This window comes from Thermobia domestica, chromosome 3 (genome assembly GCF_964235325.1).
Source record: "Thermobia domestica chromosome 3, izTheDome1.hap1.1, whole genome shotgun sequence".
NCBI classification, from domain to species: domain Eukaryota; kingdom Metazoa; phylum Arthropoda; class Insecta; order Zygentoma; family Lepismatidae; genus Thermobia; species Thermobia domestica.
The window spans coordinates 161,557,421-161,574,960 of NC_137456.1; the positions used below are offsets into that span (position 1 = coordinate 161,557,421).

Below are 17,540 nucleotides of genomic sequence, written 5' to 3' on the forward strand. Positions count from 1 at the left end.
GAAAACGTGGAAAGAATGGAGACTGGGCGATAATTTCTTACATCATGCATACTCCCCTTTTTATGGAGAGGAATTACTTTTGCCACTTTTAACACTGATGGAAAACATCCTTTCTCAAGAGATAGGTTAACTAAATAACAGAGATGATTTACAATGAAAGGAAAACAAAATTTAATAACAGTCACTGGAACTTCATCAAAACCTGAAGATCCCGAATTAGACATCTTACTCAATATTTTCCATAACTCCTCTACTGTTGCTGGAATTAAAAAGATCGTATGTGAATGCATTGGAAATTTCATCGAGTCGTCATAACTCGCTTGTATGGGGTCAGGAAATGGTACACTATCTAGAAAATAATCATTGAAGACATCTGCAATCCGCTTAGGTTCTTTAATAATTTCGTCCCCAACTTTAACATACTCAAAGTCGCTCTTTTTGTTGTTTGTTCTACCATTTAAGATTTTCCACATAGTTTTAGCTTTATTAGTAGAGTTAAGTATTGTGGAGCTATTTGATAGTAATTTAGCTGTTTTAATTACTCTTCTGTATATTTTCCTGTACTTAAAAATATAATTTCGAAAGCTGTGAGGAAGTGATGTATTTATTTTGAGTAATCTATTATATCTAAATAGGTTACTTTTAGAAATTTTAATGCCTTTAGTTAACCACGATTTAGTGGACGACGTCCGGATTTTACGAGTAACTTTTGGAAACGCCATATTGAAGTAATGTAAGAAAGTTTCAAAGAAGTATTTAAACTTATATTTAGTGTTAGACGTATTATATATGCCATTCCAAGACTCGTGAGAAAGCAAGAAATTTAGATATTCCATATTATGACTGGAGAAAATTCTCTTTGTAACTCTGTATACTTTAGACTTAAGAACAGTGGTATTGTTTAAAGTGATTTTTAAAATAATCGCATCATGATCAGAGAAACCGGGATCAAATACTTCAAGGTTATAGGCAAATTGATTTTTACTAATGATAAACTGATCTAGCGCACTTTTATTATGACGTGTCGGTACATCCACTAGCGCTTGGAGATTGTACACATTCAGCAGATCTCGTAGATCGGATTTCTTTTTTGCTTCCACTATCCAATTTACATTAATATCACCACAGATGATCATTTTTTCAAAGTCTTTTCGTATGAAGTCCAAAAGACTTTCCAGTTTCTTTAAGAAAACAGTAAATATGCCGGATGGCGACCTATAAATGCATATAATACAAATGTTAACACTTGGTAATTTAATGGCTACAGCTTCAAAGTCAAATTCACAGGTAAATTTTGTAATATCTATTTCAGAAGCTTTTAAACTGTTGTGAACAAAGATGCATACACCTCCACGTTCGTGTGAAACACGAGAGAATTTAGTGATAAGATTAAAGTTTTCAAAATTGACCTCCTTAATAAGTGTATCATTTAGCCAGTGTTCACCAAGACAAATAACCTTACATTCTTTCAAATCATCAGCTAAAAGTACATCAAAGTATTCGAGTTTATTCTGGATCCCTTGTACATTCTGATGAAAAATACTTATTGTATTAGCTATCTTGGGTTCGGATTTTCCATCTGGTGTGCTAAAAAAGTTACATTTTTTACGTTATTTTGTCCGGCTGCAAACGATACTGTATTATCATTGCTAAGACCTGTACGGGGGAAAGTAAGAGGAATGGGATCCCTGTTCTTGTTCTGAGCCTTAATCATATTACTTAAATTTTCACATACATGACGCTTTCCTAGATTATTCAAATGTAAACCATGATGGGTGTGAAATTCTCGTGGAAGACTACTTACATCTAATAACTGTACATTTTTAAATCGACTACAAACTTTGCTAATGATGCTATTTGATTTATGTACTTCTGAGTTAACACAAGAACTCTTCAATAGATCATGCCGGTGTGGCAGATTAACTACTATTACATTTGTATGAGTAAGAGTGCTGAGTGTAGTCTTCAAAACACGGACAGCATCTTCAGACTCATTTTTTGACACATCATTAGTGCCTCCTATAAGTACAACAGTATCAGTATCTGAGAATGATTTCTGGTCCACACATGAATTTACAACGTTATTTAGTTTTACACCAGGCTTAACAATACCTACTACGTTCATATCATCACACTCCTGCATTAATCTGGAAGCAAGACCACGACCATGACTATCTCCTACAATGAACACCTTTCCTTGCACTTTTTTTACCCGATTTACTGAAATTGAGTTTCCATTTTCAACACCAAAACATGACTTACTGCTTGAATCCTGTGACGGAAATCTTGGGCGATCCTGCTGGTTTAAACGTTCTACACGTCGCACTTGAATAGGCCTATTTCCTAGGCTAACTTGCTTTACACTATCACACTGGCCACTTAACTCACTGAATCTGTTTTTTGTTTCAATATTATAATCGTATTGTAGACCTGATACTTTATTACCCAGTAGTTTACCCTTAGTATTTGAGTTGCACACAGTGTCGTGTCTCTCTGCAGCTTTGACACTCCATTGGCAATTTGCTCTTGCACTTGCGTTGTGGATAGGGCTACAAATGATTTTCGGAGGGCTAGAATTTCCACTATATTGTGATTTCCAACTGGAAAAAAGATGGTATCTTCGCGCTGTTATTAGGTTCACTAGTAGCATTTGGGACTTCGGCCGTAATTCTTACGATGTCGCTCCAGGTCTTTCTATTTTGCCTTGTACTTAACGATTCTTGACCCAATTGTTGAAATTTACCTTGGCGTTGTAGTTGCTGGATATCTTGCGCTAAGAGTTCGACAACTTTACGTAATGAATGTAGTTCCTCAAGAAGATTTGAAACAAACTCAGCTGAAATTGATACTTCACTAAGTTGATTGTCATTTGTTTTTTCACAGCTACTACACGACATGCAAGACCAGCTTAAAATATTGGAATTTTTGTCAACTGCACTGCACTTGCCAAAATGAAAGAACTCCTTGCATCTTTCACACTTTATGCCGTTTTTCAATACTCTTTTACATTTACCACATTTAGTATTAACTGTAAAATTACCTGACATATGGGACCCATTTATACTGTCCAACACACTGTCCGCCATGTTTTTTCTATCATAATAATCATAACTACTATTTTTTCGAGGAAAACCTGAGTCACATTCCAAAACTGACAGTAGGCGAAACACGAATATATCTACATTCATTACAAATTTACTTCAGTTGATTCATTTGAAACTAACGTGTATTTAAGCGCAATCCATAACGTGTTTTAATTGTGCAATCACAATCATTAATATCTCGAACATTCTCAGTTGTCTCTAACTTCAGAATGAATTAAATAATTTGAATGCAGTTTTCCCTAAATATTGAGAATGTTCTTTTTACATTTTAAAGAACTATATTTTCATTCATCAAATATGCCCAAAATTATAGACAGAAGAAAAGATATGAGATGTTAATACATTTATGGCTAAGACTGTACATAATGAAACAGAAATAAGTGCAATATTGAAACGTTATGCTTAATATAATGTTCTTACCTTGTATCTCAAATTAGGTGATTTATCTTTACACAGGTGATTTACCTTTACACATAAGTGACTACTTACAACCTATTTAGAAGTAAATATACAGTATTTAAGGATTCATTCCAAATTTATACGCACAGATTGACGAACTCAGTGTTAATATTTAATCAGTACTTTTTTTTTTTTTTTTTTTTGGAGGGAAGGGGGGGGGGGGAGTCGTTTTGATGATGTGTGGAAAGTCGTAGTCTTCCGGAATTTTGCTATTTTCTTCATTTACAGGAAGGTTTAAGAACACAAACTGGCAATAATCTTTCTTGACAGTAAAACACAATTTTCCAATAAGAAAAGAACATTGTTTTTAAAGTAAAGAGCCATTAATAAAGAGAGCTTACACATAGATAAATTTCTAAGTGCGGTTTTTATACTATATTTAGAATGATGAATTCAACAGAACTAATTTTGAACCTATCCATTTATGGGGTCATGAGAAAAATGACCTTGAAGTTGGAGTCTTTGAGGTAGGCCTACCGCTCAATCAATTCTGTTAGATAACTGTATGTGAAGTTGTTTAAGAGTTTTCCTGCGAAGTTATCTCTATTGAAGTGTTCGAACTTTGCAGAGAAGTTATCTCCGTTGTAATAGAGGAAGTGGACAAATAAACTAACTATAAATATATATTTGATTTATCCTTCTTAAGGTTATTTCTTCCGATGATGCTCGCAGAAGTAAGTAAGTGAAATATTCCGAATAAAATAAAATAAATAAATAAAAAAAAAAAACGCAAGGCACGTATAAACATTTGTTTCATTTTCTATATGATAGACGGTTGCGTAAAGAACATAAAAAATGTAACGTATTACAGTAAGGGGTGTGTCTATAGATGTAATGAGATCATAGAAATTATCAGTGATGTAGTAAAGGATTATCTTTTCCCCTCCGAGTGGTATAACAATGAACGTCTTTATTGTAGTTCTTTTTCATATTAAGGGTTGCAACACGAGTCACCAAATTTTGATGCATATCATGATTTTTACTAACTTCCTCCTTTTCAAAAGAGTTTTTACTCACTGAAATATGATGGAAATTTTAACTATTGTTAACACTACACAATAGATGTTAACCTAGTAGAAAGAATTGCATTCATTAACGTCCTATTGGTAATTTTTTAATGGCTTCCACTCTCACTTCTTTCTTAAGTTAATGATTAAATGTAAACGACTGACTTTTTAATTAACGGCCAATGAGTTTCTTAATCTTCTTTAACAGCATAAAATAGTTTTAGATTTAACTACACCAATTATTATCTAATTTACATAATGTCATTCATGTAAATAATATAATCAATAAACTGTATGTAAACACAAGCTGGGGTGAACAGAACTCAGCAGCTTCCGTGGTGTAAAGCGGCTGAAAACAGTCTCTGTTGCCGGGCCGAGTTTGGCCCTGGCCGAGCTCGGCCACTAAGTATAAAAATCTTTATTTCTAAGACTTCCATACCAAAATCTGTTCAGATCTGTCAGTAGTTACCGACAAAATAAAGTACCATATACAAGGCGTTCTCAGCCGAGCCTTTCCTTGGCCGAACTCGGTTACCTCTTTTTCTTATGATGTGAACTTACATTTATTAATGACTGAAAAAAAGAAAAAGTTTAATTGTGAACCGGACATAATACATTAAAAGTGACTGGTGAAGAATTCCTAGGTAGTATAATGCTTACTATTCCCGCCTGTTAGGCGGATGATCAGGGTTTAATTGCCACCGAGGAACCATGACGTGTAACGCAGCAATGCTGTGTTGAGTAATGGCATTGTTAAAGTTTAGTGAATGAAAATACTGAGAGAACCATGATTAAATCTAAATAATATGAAAAAGCAATCAACTTATTAATAAACAGGTATTATTGTGGAGTATAGCTTAATTAGAACTTATAAAGTAATGCAAAAAGGTTAAATAAAATATGAAAATTTCCCTGCACCAAATTTTTTCTATTATTTAACTATTGACATGTCAAAAATAAATTTCAATCTTACTTCTGAAACATTGTTTGATAATATGTTCTAAATGTTTACACTTTCTTTGTCAAGATCGGGAGGCCTACCCAATTAGTGACGACAAGCCATTTTTTGCTAAAGTAAACTTTGAGTTAATACAGTTAAGCATGGTTAGAAAAAGGTTTTACCATTCACAGATATAATATACGAGACATTCTCAGTCCTTGATAATTGACAGCTAGGCACCACGTAACTTAACTGACACAGATTTCTCGTCGTCCAAGAATAAGATGACAAGAAGAATCTCCTGTTAGCTGAACCACGGTTTATACACCTTTGCTCCTGACTCTTTAGTATGGGTTAAACGGTAGTGTATAGCACTGCATGAAGGCTAATTTCAATTATGGCTAGTTGAACTCTTTTCAAATAGAAAATGCTTGTCTTCTTATATTTTATTTGTGTTTTGAACATACTTTTTCTTAAATATAGAGAAAATTGCCTTCACTAACTTATTATTTAAATTTGATTACCACAATATAAAAATTAAACTTTTTTTTTTTTTTATCAATAACTGTAAGTTAATAACACGCGATGAGCTACCTGCCCACCAAATTATATATTGTTCTTAAATGCGCTTCCACAGGTGTATATATTGTTTATACACACACGAATCGAAAGCACTACATTGATTTACAAATTCTCATCACAGGAGGAGATAATCACAAGGCACAGTTGATTTTCAGTATCATCGAAGTACAAAGGAAACTGACCTGTTCTTCTCTTAAATAATGGTACTTTTAGATATTCACCTTTGAGAAAAAAGTTGGTTTCATATTATACAATAGTGTGACTAAAACTGTGTAATTTTCAAAAGAATACTATATTTCCACTCACCATACGGATTCCAGCTTGCGTACTCTGTTTCTTGTAACTCTGCCCATCCTGCGTAGTGGTAGAAACAGCGAACAGTTGCAGGAATATCCCATTCTCTTGGGTCTTTAATTTGTACTCCCCGATTTAAAGCTTCCATTTGAATAAGAAGAGTGGCATGTTGTTGTATATGACGAGCGATACTACAACACAATAAAAATACATAAACACATCACAGTTAATGCTAATGCACGCATATCAAAATTTAAGGTTCGTCCTATTTCTAAGGTACTACTATGAGCAAAATAAATGACGCGTCTCTTTATTTTGAAGTTTTTTGAAAATATCTCCGTTTTCTTTATATGTTCGAAATTTCGGAAGGTTTCCCCAGCAGGACAGGTTAATAACAAACCCGTTTTTAATATTTGTGTTAGATATTAGCTTAAAATAAAGAAATTAGAAGCAAAAAACATTAAATCGACAGAAATCTCGAGAATTACCAACTCTGCTAAAGTGGGAAATTTTCAAGAACGCGAGGGAATTCTGCAGTTCAACACGAAGCAGCGACATCTATGTCATTGAGAGAAGCGTGGATTAGATCTACAAACGAAAATTTTAACGAAATATTTCTAGTATGTCTTATTATATGCATTATCAGCGAACTCCAAATATATGAATCTATGCTAAGTATTAACGTATAGATAGTGCAAATAGTGGAAATTACCTATGGAAAAAGACGAATTGTTAGCCCAATCGTAATGAAAAATCGTCTTTACTGTAGAACAGGTTCAGCTTACGTAAGAAAGCAAATAGCTCAGTTAGATAAAGCAACGAGTTTGTATACCGAAGGTAGACGGTTCGAATCCCGTGGAAGTACTGTTGTCATTTTTATCACTAAGGTTATTTTATTTATTTTTTATTTGGGAAAGAATCAAAATGTAACATATGTGTAAAACTCATGACGATACAAAAAAAAAAAGTTTGGATATTTTGATAACAGATTTCCCTATTAAATGTTTAATTTTCTCTATAAATATTTGTCTTAAATTGAAATTGTTTTGAATTTACTACATAAGCAAAGTTGCCCGAAGGAGGAGAGCTCAAGTAATAGATATTCTACGTAAAAGCAACCTATTGTAGAATGCTGATGCTTCTTACCTTCAGCACATAATCTTAACGTTAGAGAGTCAGAGAGAGAAAAATCCTGTTTTTCCTCCCCTATGACCACTCATCTTAAAGCTCTATCTATAATGATTCGTGTCACATAATTTCGGCTCTCCAAAGACATTCATATTTATTATTATTATTATTATTATTATTATTATTATTATTATTATTATTATTCCTGAATATGAGCCAGAGCCCACTCTGAAAAATTGCATCTGGCGTTCTGAGTGAAAGTTCTATGGGACTATTAGAAAAATATATTCCCGTTTCCACGCTGATGGTAGAATTTCTTAAACAGTTATTGAATTACGTTCGAAAGGTAGGCGTAAATAGCGCCCCCGCAACAATGAGGCGTGGGGACCGCACAAGCTGCAAGGCCAAAAAATATACAGTAAGTACGCCGGGGCGGAGCAGGCCAAATTTTCACACGGGCAAAGTGACTTTTTGGCGCCCTTCCCCTAGTAGTAGCCTATATTTTACATTTTATCATAGTGTTTTTAATAGTTTAAACCAGGAGCGTCATTTCAGATTTTGCTTTGGGGGGGGGGGGGGCAAGACCTCTTGATATAAGTAAAATTTCGCGTTTTTCACTGATTTACTACTATTCTAATGATAAAATCTATATACATCTCAAACTCAGGGGGGGCAAATGCCCCTCCCTGCCCTCCCTAAATGACGCCCCTGTTTTAAACCCATTTTCAAAAAGAAATCCATTACCTAGGAAAACTTCACAAAGAATATGGCTCGCTATAAACAATACCAACTCCACCCCCCTCTGGTCTAGTGGCTAGCACGCCTGCCCTCTGTGGTACCGGGTCCAATTCCCGGTGGATTACTGTTGAACGATAAAAGTGGTTCGGATTCCACTATAATTAGTATCCACATCTCCCTTGCCCATTAAGGCATAACCGTGGAACGCTAAACTCAAGCAAACAAACAAACAATACTTAATTCCCGGCACTCTTTATTCTACATGCCATCTCTCAATTTTTCGATACAGCCCCCTTAGTACTATGAAACTCTCTTCTTCCATAGTGAAATGTAAAAAGATCATATAATTGCCACTACTTTACAAGAATATAAACCAAAAACGTCAGTAGAAAGCACATTGTAAAATTTACTTTTTGAGGCTCGTTTTGGTGCCCCTCTTTCTCTGGCACCCCGGGCAGTCGCCCGGCCCTTAGCCCGCCCTTGAAAGTACGGACGCATAACTAAGGACTGCGGAGGAGAGGTTAACCTTCATGTTATGCCACTGGTTTCACGTGTTTGAAATGTTCAGTAAGTGATCGGTTAGTGAAATAATTTCGACGGTTACTGATGTTTAAAGTTTAGGTAAGACAAAGCTACCTAATCAAATACATTTGATATCGCGATGTCACAATTTGATTTTTCCTCACATAAAAAAGATAAAAACAATAGTAATAAAAACCCTTACTCGTACTGGGCTCCTAACTAACTAACAACCTAATTCTTACAGACTAGTTGCTCTGACCAACTGAGTTTCGATTTCTTACGCGAAAGAAGTCTGTTATATTAAGAGGCATGCTTTTCATTATCAAAACTGTTCGAAGTAATACGAACATGGCTTAAGAACAGAGACGGAACTGAATTACCACTCGATTGACCTTGAGGGCAAATCACCAAAGCGTAGCTATAAACGTAAGTTCCAGCATGCATTTCTCTGGAATTGTGTTCAGTATTCCTATCTGCCAATCATGCTTGTTCGTAGGAGTAATATGTTACAAACCTAACCTTTCGATAGAGCACAATGACAGAGAATCAGAGGAAAGAAACTCTTGCCATTGTGAACGTGGGATACCACACTGTGCAATAAAACTGACGCGTCTCCTTGAAGTGATATTTCATCGAAAATAACTCGTTTTCCTTTATATAGTCTATCCGAAGTTTTTGAGGGTTTCAAAATGAGGAAATGTTACTGACAAACAAGAACGCATTTATGGGTGGGTCTAGGGGGTCCGGACCCCCTCTGAAACCCCAACTTTTATGTAAATTTAGCCTAATTTTGGGGATTATCTTTTAAAATTTTATTATAATTTATCCTAATATTGAAGTCGGACCCCTCCCGAAATAAATTACTGCATACGTGTCTCTGACAATTTTCAATATATTCGTTAAATAATAAAGTAAAATAACTAAATTAGGAGCAAAAAGCTTTAACACGGGCTAACTTTTGTCTACTGCCAATATTGCTAGAAGGGATATTAATAGCAAAAACTGCTAGTCAATGCTAAACCTTGGAACGTCATCCCGAACAACAAGTCTATTATTGAGAACTACATATGAAACATGTTATTAAAACTTATCCAGCTTTTATCTGGCATGAAATTACTATATACTCCAAAATTCACTCTCCTAAAATGTGTATCTAAACAATGTACGAAGCAATGAAAATTTTTTATCGAAATATTTGGGCAGGAAACTCTAACAGCCAGCCATTTTATTTAAATCGTAATAAACCCTGTAACCGTACGTTAACGTGAGGACAAAGCTTGGTCCATTGGTAAATTGTTTGAAGAATAAAAACTCAATGTTCGTAGGTTCGAATCTATCCAGTCACCACAACATTTTATTCTTATGTGTAACGATGAAATAAGAAAAAAATGTATAACCGTTAAGACAAAACTTCAACCAAGTCTGAAAAGAACAATACTAAAATAGTAACACAATGACGTCAACCAAAAATTATTTCATGTAGCGTTTGGACGAAATTACAGCTGTTAACAATTGCAGAAATAAAAACAGGCTGATAGCTGTAATGCAATCTAGACTTCTGAATGCATTTACTTCCTGAAAACTTCCGTCTCGTCATTGGTATGTCGTTAATCATTGTAAAACCTTTCAATTGGAAGTGAAATGACACAAACTAAAACAGTTTTAAATCAATAAATAATGTCTATGTGTAAAAGTAGGTGTCTTTTATCTGTAGTTCTGAGTTCCTTTTACTTTGAAGTGACAAATGAGAGAAGAAAGTATGGTGTTCGAAAAAAAAATCAAATTTGAGATTTCAACGAATTTATACGTATTATAGCCCCTAACACCGAAAAAGTTATTTTTCGATACATGTCTATCTGTTCGTCCGTCCGTTCGCTACACTTTTCTGTGCACCCGCCTAGAGGCCATACCGTTCAACTTATCTGCACCAAATTTTAGTTTAAGATTTTCATAGTATTTCCTATAGTTTTTTTTATTTCCCTCCTACTCCCAAAACAAGGGTAGTTTCCTGTACGATGAAAATAGAAAATGATATTTTCTCATAACTGGCTCTAACGATCTTGTTTTCTTTCTTTTTTTATAAATCAATATTTAATTAGCAACCCTATTTTGTGGTATAAGGCATTTATCTGAGAAAAATCTACAAGGGGTAGTTTATACTAAGGGGGTGAGTTTTTTCTCAGTGATTTTCTCAAAATGGACTCAAATGTTTTCGTTCATATTTCATAAATAAAGATTTCATTAATAACTTATCAATATGGCATAACTCGTTTGTCCTAAAAAAATGCGAGGGGTAGTTTATTCTTGGTGGAGTGTTGTCTGGGCGATTTTCTCAAAAACGACTCAAAAGAGTTTATTCATATTTCAAAAATAAATATTTCGTTAATAACCGAACAATATGGCAAAACTCGTTTGTCTTGAAAAAATATGCGAGGGGTAGTTTACTCTTGGGGGTGTTTTTCCTCCACGGTTTTCTCAAAAATGAGTCAAGCAATTTTGTTCGTACTCAGAAATAAATATTTCATTAAAAACCTAGTAATATGGAATAACTCGCTTACCCTGAAAGAATCCTCAAGAGATAGTTTATTCGGGGAGTTATTTTTCCCTCACGATTTTCTCAAAAATTACTCGGACAATTTTATTGATGATTCATAAATAAGTATTTCATTAATAACCCTATATTTTAGTATAAGTCATTTCTATGAAAAACAATTACAACGGATAGTTTATTTTTGGGGTCAAGGTTATTTCCCCGACAATTTTCTCGAACGACAGGCGATTTTGTTCAAATTTCGCAAATAAATATTTCATTAATAACCAAAAGTATATCTTAACTCATTGTTCGAAACAATTCACAAGAGGTAGGTTACTCTTGACGTGTTCTTTTTGAACGACTTTCCCAAAGTGACTCATTTGATTTTTTTCATATTTCATAAACAATGATTGCATTAATTGGTCTATTATATGTCTAATGAAAATGTGCTCAAAGTGTGAGTTAGTTTTGTAGTGTGGATTTTCTTCAATCGAAGTTTTTTATTCGATAATCTGACATTCGATGTATTTGAATAATACGATAATTTTATTCGTATTATCCAAATACACACTTCAGTAACAACTGCGGCCTAACACAGTTAAGAAATTGAATTGAAAAAGTTTAGTGCGGTGGCCCTGTAATTGAATATTTTTTGAGAAACTCCCTAGCTTTTTGTGGTAAACTTAGGCTTTTCTTTTTCGAGCGACAAAAGAGAGAAGAAAATATAGTGATTGTGAAAATAATATCAAATTCAGATTTCAACGGATTTACGTTTCATGGCGTCTACATACCGAAAATGTGACTTTTCGACACCCGTCCTTCCGGTCCGTCCGTTCGGCACACTTTTATATGCACTCGCCTAGAGGCCATACCGTTCAACTTATCTACACCAAATTTTAAACTTAGGGTTTACTTAGTATTCTTACAGGAGCTTTTCCATTTTTTCCTACCACCTAAAATAAGTGTGGTTTACAAACAGCCGAAAATCGAAAAACGCTATTTTCTCAAAAATGGTTTTAACAATTTTGTTTATTTTTCATTAATCAATATTTAATTAACAACCCTATATTGCAGTATCAGATATTTCTCTTAGAAAAATTTACAAGGGGTAGTTTATTCTTGGAGGTGACTTTTTCTCGACGATTTTCTCAGAAAAGACCCTGGCGAATTTTGTACACACTTCATAAATAAATATTTGACCTTACAACATGGTATAAGTCAATTGACCTGAAAAATATATGAGTAGTAGTTTATTCTTGGACTTGAATTTATTCCCAGTGAGTTTCTCAAACACGACCAGTTGGCAACCCTGTATCTCGACAACGAAGCTGAATTCGAAAACTGCAAGAGGACCATTTGTCTCCTTTTGATGTCACGAATCACCTCCCGAAGTTTGTGGACATCTTTCAGGTTCACCCTTAATGAAGCTTCTTTTCGAAAAGTTAACTATTAACTTTAGGCATTGTTTATCTTTTTTTAAATCACAAATGTCGTTATTAATTTTAAGGCAGAGAACTACTTCTGAGAGAATAGATCTTGAAAGATAATATTAAAACTTAGACTTTTGTTTTCGAGACATTCCAGACAAGACGAGACATTTTACAAGCTATCTCGTGTCCAAAACATTTGCCTCGTATTATCTTGGATGTCACAAAGCGCGTCTTGTCTCTTTCTCGAGACATGTCTTATCTCGTGCGCATTCGTTAACACTTGGAAAGGATTATCTTTCTACTCAAAGCATTGTTTTTATAATGGTTGCATATTTATGATAATTGCTGTCCACATAAATTACAGTCCTTTCAGTTGAATTAATTTTTATTATTATTATTAGCCCTATTGAAATTGCAATATCTAGTTTAACGTTGGTCGATTATGCACCTACGCTAAGGGAGAATGATGATGAATGAAATGGTATGGTAAAATGAAGAAAGTGGGAGGAAAATGGAAAATCTCAAGAAAACACATACCCATGCACACGGTATTTGTCCACCTCAAATTTCACTTGGCGCGAAGTGGAATCGAGCCACGGACCCCATGCACCAAAGGTGAATGCTCTATTATTATTATTATTATTATTAATAATAATAATAATAATAATAATAATAATAATAATAATAATAATAATAATAATTGTAGCGAGCTCAACGGGTTTCAACCGTTCGACTTAACCAACGTTTGGGTGCCTATTCGTTCGTCGGCTCCATGAGAACTTCTCATAAAAGACATTTCATTTTAATGAAACTAGTAAGTGCCTTCTTTTAGCTCTGCGAAGTAACTATTGCTTGGAATATGAATCTGCAAAACATACGAGGTAAAATTAACCAAATGGTGCAAGTTTCCACTTATATATACAAAACAATTTTGCAATATCAACTACGTGAATCTTGTCCCATAAAGAAGCCGAAACCCCTACACCGAAGAGCCCTCCGAGATTTGATCATTGTCCACACGGACTGAAATTGTCATTTGAAGCCAAGGCTTTAATATGAAGCCAATAATTTCTTTAAAATAGACGGAAAATTCGGAAGTTATAAGCATTTTCATATTTTTGCCTTTTCTTATAAGGGAGCCGTAGCCCCCTATACTGAAGAGCCCCCCCCCCCGGAGATTTGATCATTGTCCACTCGGACTGAATTTGTCATTTGGAACCAACACTTTAATACGAAGCAAAATATTTCTTTAAAATAGACGAAAAATTCGAAAGTTATAAACATGTTAATAATTTTGCCTTTTCTCATAAGGGGGCCGTATTAGCCTACACTGAAGAGCCCCACGAGATTTGATGATTGACCACTTGGACTGAAATTCTCATTTGAAACCACAACTTTTAATATGAACCCAAAAATTAAACTTTTACACCAATTTAAACTGACTGGGTTCCGGTTCCCCCCACTATTGTTTAGTTTAGTTAAGTGGTAATTTGTGACAGCTTCACATCATCAAAAGAATGTTTCACTTCAACTCCTCTCCCCCAGGAGTTCGTGCTGGATCCACCACTGGAATCAATAGACACTCTTCCTATTCTTTTTGTCACCCTTGATTGTGTAGGGGCTCCCTCGTACAAATAAAGAAGCGGTAATATTACAATCAAGGGGCGCTATATATTAGGTATTTTTTTAGTTACCTACCCCTAACCGCACAGGGCCATCTTTCGTAGAATAAAAAATATTACGTGATATTCCAATCATGAAAGGGGAGAGGATGCTGTAAATATATTTCTTATTCATTTTGTCTGTCCTGCTTATCAAAAATTACTTTCTGTTGGAAGGGTACTGAAATGAGAGGGGCAAAATAAAAAGTCGTACCCCCTCCTACATGGTTGCTCAAATAAGTACTAAAGAAAGCATTTTAAACTAAGATATTTAAGATTTAAACTAGGAAACTAAGATATCCTTACATTATGTAAGGATGGCATATTCAGGATTATTATTATTATTATTATTATTATTATTATTATTATTATTATTATTTGAATGTTTTTGGAGCACCGAAATTTTGTGAGACGAACAATGATATGTAGAGGTTTAAGATGGGTGGTCATAGAGGAGGAAAAACCAGGATTTTTCTCTGTCTGACTCTCTAACGTAAAGATTATGTGCTGAAGGTAAGAAGCATCATCATTCTACAATAGGTTGCTTTTACGTAGAATATCAATTACTTGAGTTCTCCTCCTTCGGTCTACTTACCTTATGTAGTAAATTCAAAACAATTTCAATTCAATACAAATACATTGTAAAACTTTTCCGTAATTAAACATCTAGGGAAAATTAAACATTTAATAGGGACATCTGTTATCAAAATATCCAAACACGTAGATAGAAGAGTATCTAGTGAGAAATATTGTGAAACTTTATAAAATTCTCCAAATTAGAATTAACATTTACTGGGAAACATTCGTTATGCGCCAGCGAGCATATGGTGAGCAGTGAGCACAGGGGAAATAATTACGAAACTGTTTGCAAACAAAATTAGGGACGCTAATGCAAGTGCGACAACGGCATTTTTTCTTTTTTTGGTATCGTCATGAGTTTTACACATACGTTACAATTTAATTCTTTCCCACATAAAAAAATAAATAAAATAACCGTAGTGTAGAGATAAAAATGGCAACGGCACTTCCATGGGATCGAACCCGCTACCTTCAGCATACAGACTCATTGCTTTAACTAACTGAGCTATTTGTTTTTTTACGTGAACTGAGCCTGTTCCGGTAAAGACGATATTTCATTACGATCGTCCTACCAATTCGTCCTTTTCCATAGATAATTTCCACTATTTGCTCTATCTTTATGTTAATACTTAGCATATATTCATATATTTGGAGTTTGCAGATAATGCATATAATAAGACATACTAGAAATATTCGTTAAAAGTTTAGTTTGTAGATTTAATCCACATTTCTCTCAATGACATAGATGTCGCTGCTTCGTGTTGAAATGCAGAATTCCCTCGTGTTCTTGAAAATTTCCCACTTTAGCAGAGTTGGTAATTCTCGAGATTTCTGTCGATTTAATGTTTTTTGCTTCTAATTTCTTTATTTTAAGCTAATATCTAACACAAATATTAAAAACGGGTTTGTTATTAACCTGTCCTGCTGGGGAAACCTTCCGAAATTTCGAACATATAAAGAAAACGGAGATATTTTCAAAAAACTTCAAAATAAAGAGACGCGTCATTTATTTTGCTCTCCGAAATTTCGAACATATAAAGAAAACGGAGATATTTTCAAAAAACTTCAAAATAAAGAGACGCGTCATTTATTTTGCTCATGGTAGTACAAGACCAATGGATTGGACGATACGACTATTATAAGAGAACTACTAGGCTAACGCTCTTTTCTCAGAAAATTTCGTCCCGCAATCCAATATAAAACACGTGAACATACTCTCGACACTACCTACAATTGTATTTAATTTTCTACCACATTTTATTCTAGCTCTGCAATAACATTGTAAACTTCAAAGTTTCAATTGACTTTGTTAATTCTTTTGTGTGTCCTATTCAAGACAGTCTTGGTGTTTCACATTTTAATTTATACTGGAAAAATTAACGGGTGCTAACAATTCATACTTAACTTTTATTAATTAAATCTCTGGAGGGGCCTTTTCAGATTCATAAATTGGTGTGACATTAAAAAAAAAAAAAAGTTATTTTTCAGGACATGTCATATTTTATTTTATCAAAAGACTCCAAAACTCCAGTTTATCCCTAATGTTTGTCTTGAAAGTTCTCCCTTGGAAAAGTGAAGGAGAAAGAGAGAGAGGAAGTACGGAGTCCTGTAAACGCAGAGTCTGTAAAGTACGCAGAATTTCATCAAGGGGAGTTTCATCTCTTCAGTTCCTATTGTTTCAGGATTTTGTATACATATCTGAATAAAAACTGTTTATTTTCCATAATGTCTTGTTCAAGGGAGAAACAGAGTTAAAACTCGGAAACCCTTGTGAACGTCACTGCGCAGTCTTTATTTTTTTGTATCTTTTTTTTCCAGCAATGTAATTTCTTCTGTGTACATAAAAAATTAGTCTAATATAAAGTTAAGACTACTATATCAAACATTTTATTTAACAATAAATCAAAAGGCAAATTAACTACAGAACAACTGGCAATGAAAAACTTATCCGCGCTCTGAATACAATACTGTCCAGTACTGCGAATACTCGAACCCGGATCTACAGTTAACCTTACCGAAGAGTTAACCACTATGGTTCGTTCAGTGACCAGCCTTACATTATATCACTCTTGAAATCAGTGCTCTGCAATTCAGATTCTTGTTGCACTTGGACAACCCAATGTGGTCTGAGTAGCTGCATATACCAACTTCAAGAGAAATAGAACGTATGGTTGTTCAGAATGTGGACTGAGTAACGTAGTGGTTAACGCACTGGCACAGTAAAGTCTGAGACCCAGATTCAAATACCAGTCCAGTCTTGTGTCTTTTTCTGTCTTCGAATATCACTGAATTCGCACCTATAGAGGAATTGGCGTGATATAAAATTGGTTATTTGCTCGATTCATTAAATACCCGGGAGTGTTTAGTATGACTTCAATAGGATTGTGAACAGCTACTCTAACAAATGAAGTTTGTTCAACAACATTTAAGTTTAAAAAAAAAAAAAAAAACAATCCTAGGGGAGAAATAATTGATGAGACCACTTTTTTCTCTGTGGTATACATTCAACACTGAAAGATGGGACAGAAATGCAGTCCCCACTAAAAATATATTCCATTATTTG

The 17,540-nt window shown here is 34.4% G+C and overlaps 1 protein-coding gene across 3 annotated transcripts in view; it reads right to left on the reverse strand.

Annotated features, from left to right (window-relative positions):
• The window catches only part of LOC145680852 (aldehyde dehydrogenase family 16 member A1-like), a 78,920-nt gene that overhangs the window by 50,771 nt on the left and 10,609 nt on the right, over nt 1-17,540 (reverse strand). For all 3 annotated transcript variants that reach the window (XM_081751978.1, XM_081751980.1, XM_081751979.1), the window contains one exon: nt 6,399-6,577. In XM_081751978.1, coding sequence (XP_081608104.1) covers nt 6,399-6,577 — 179 coding nt within the window. The remainder of the gene's footprint in view (nt 1-6,398; nt 6,578-17,540) is intronic.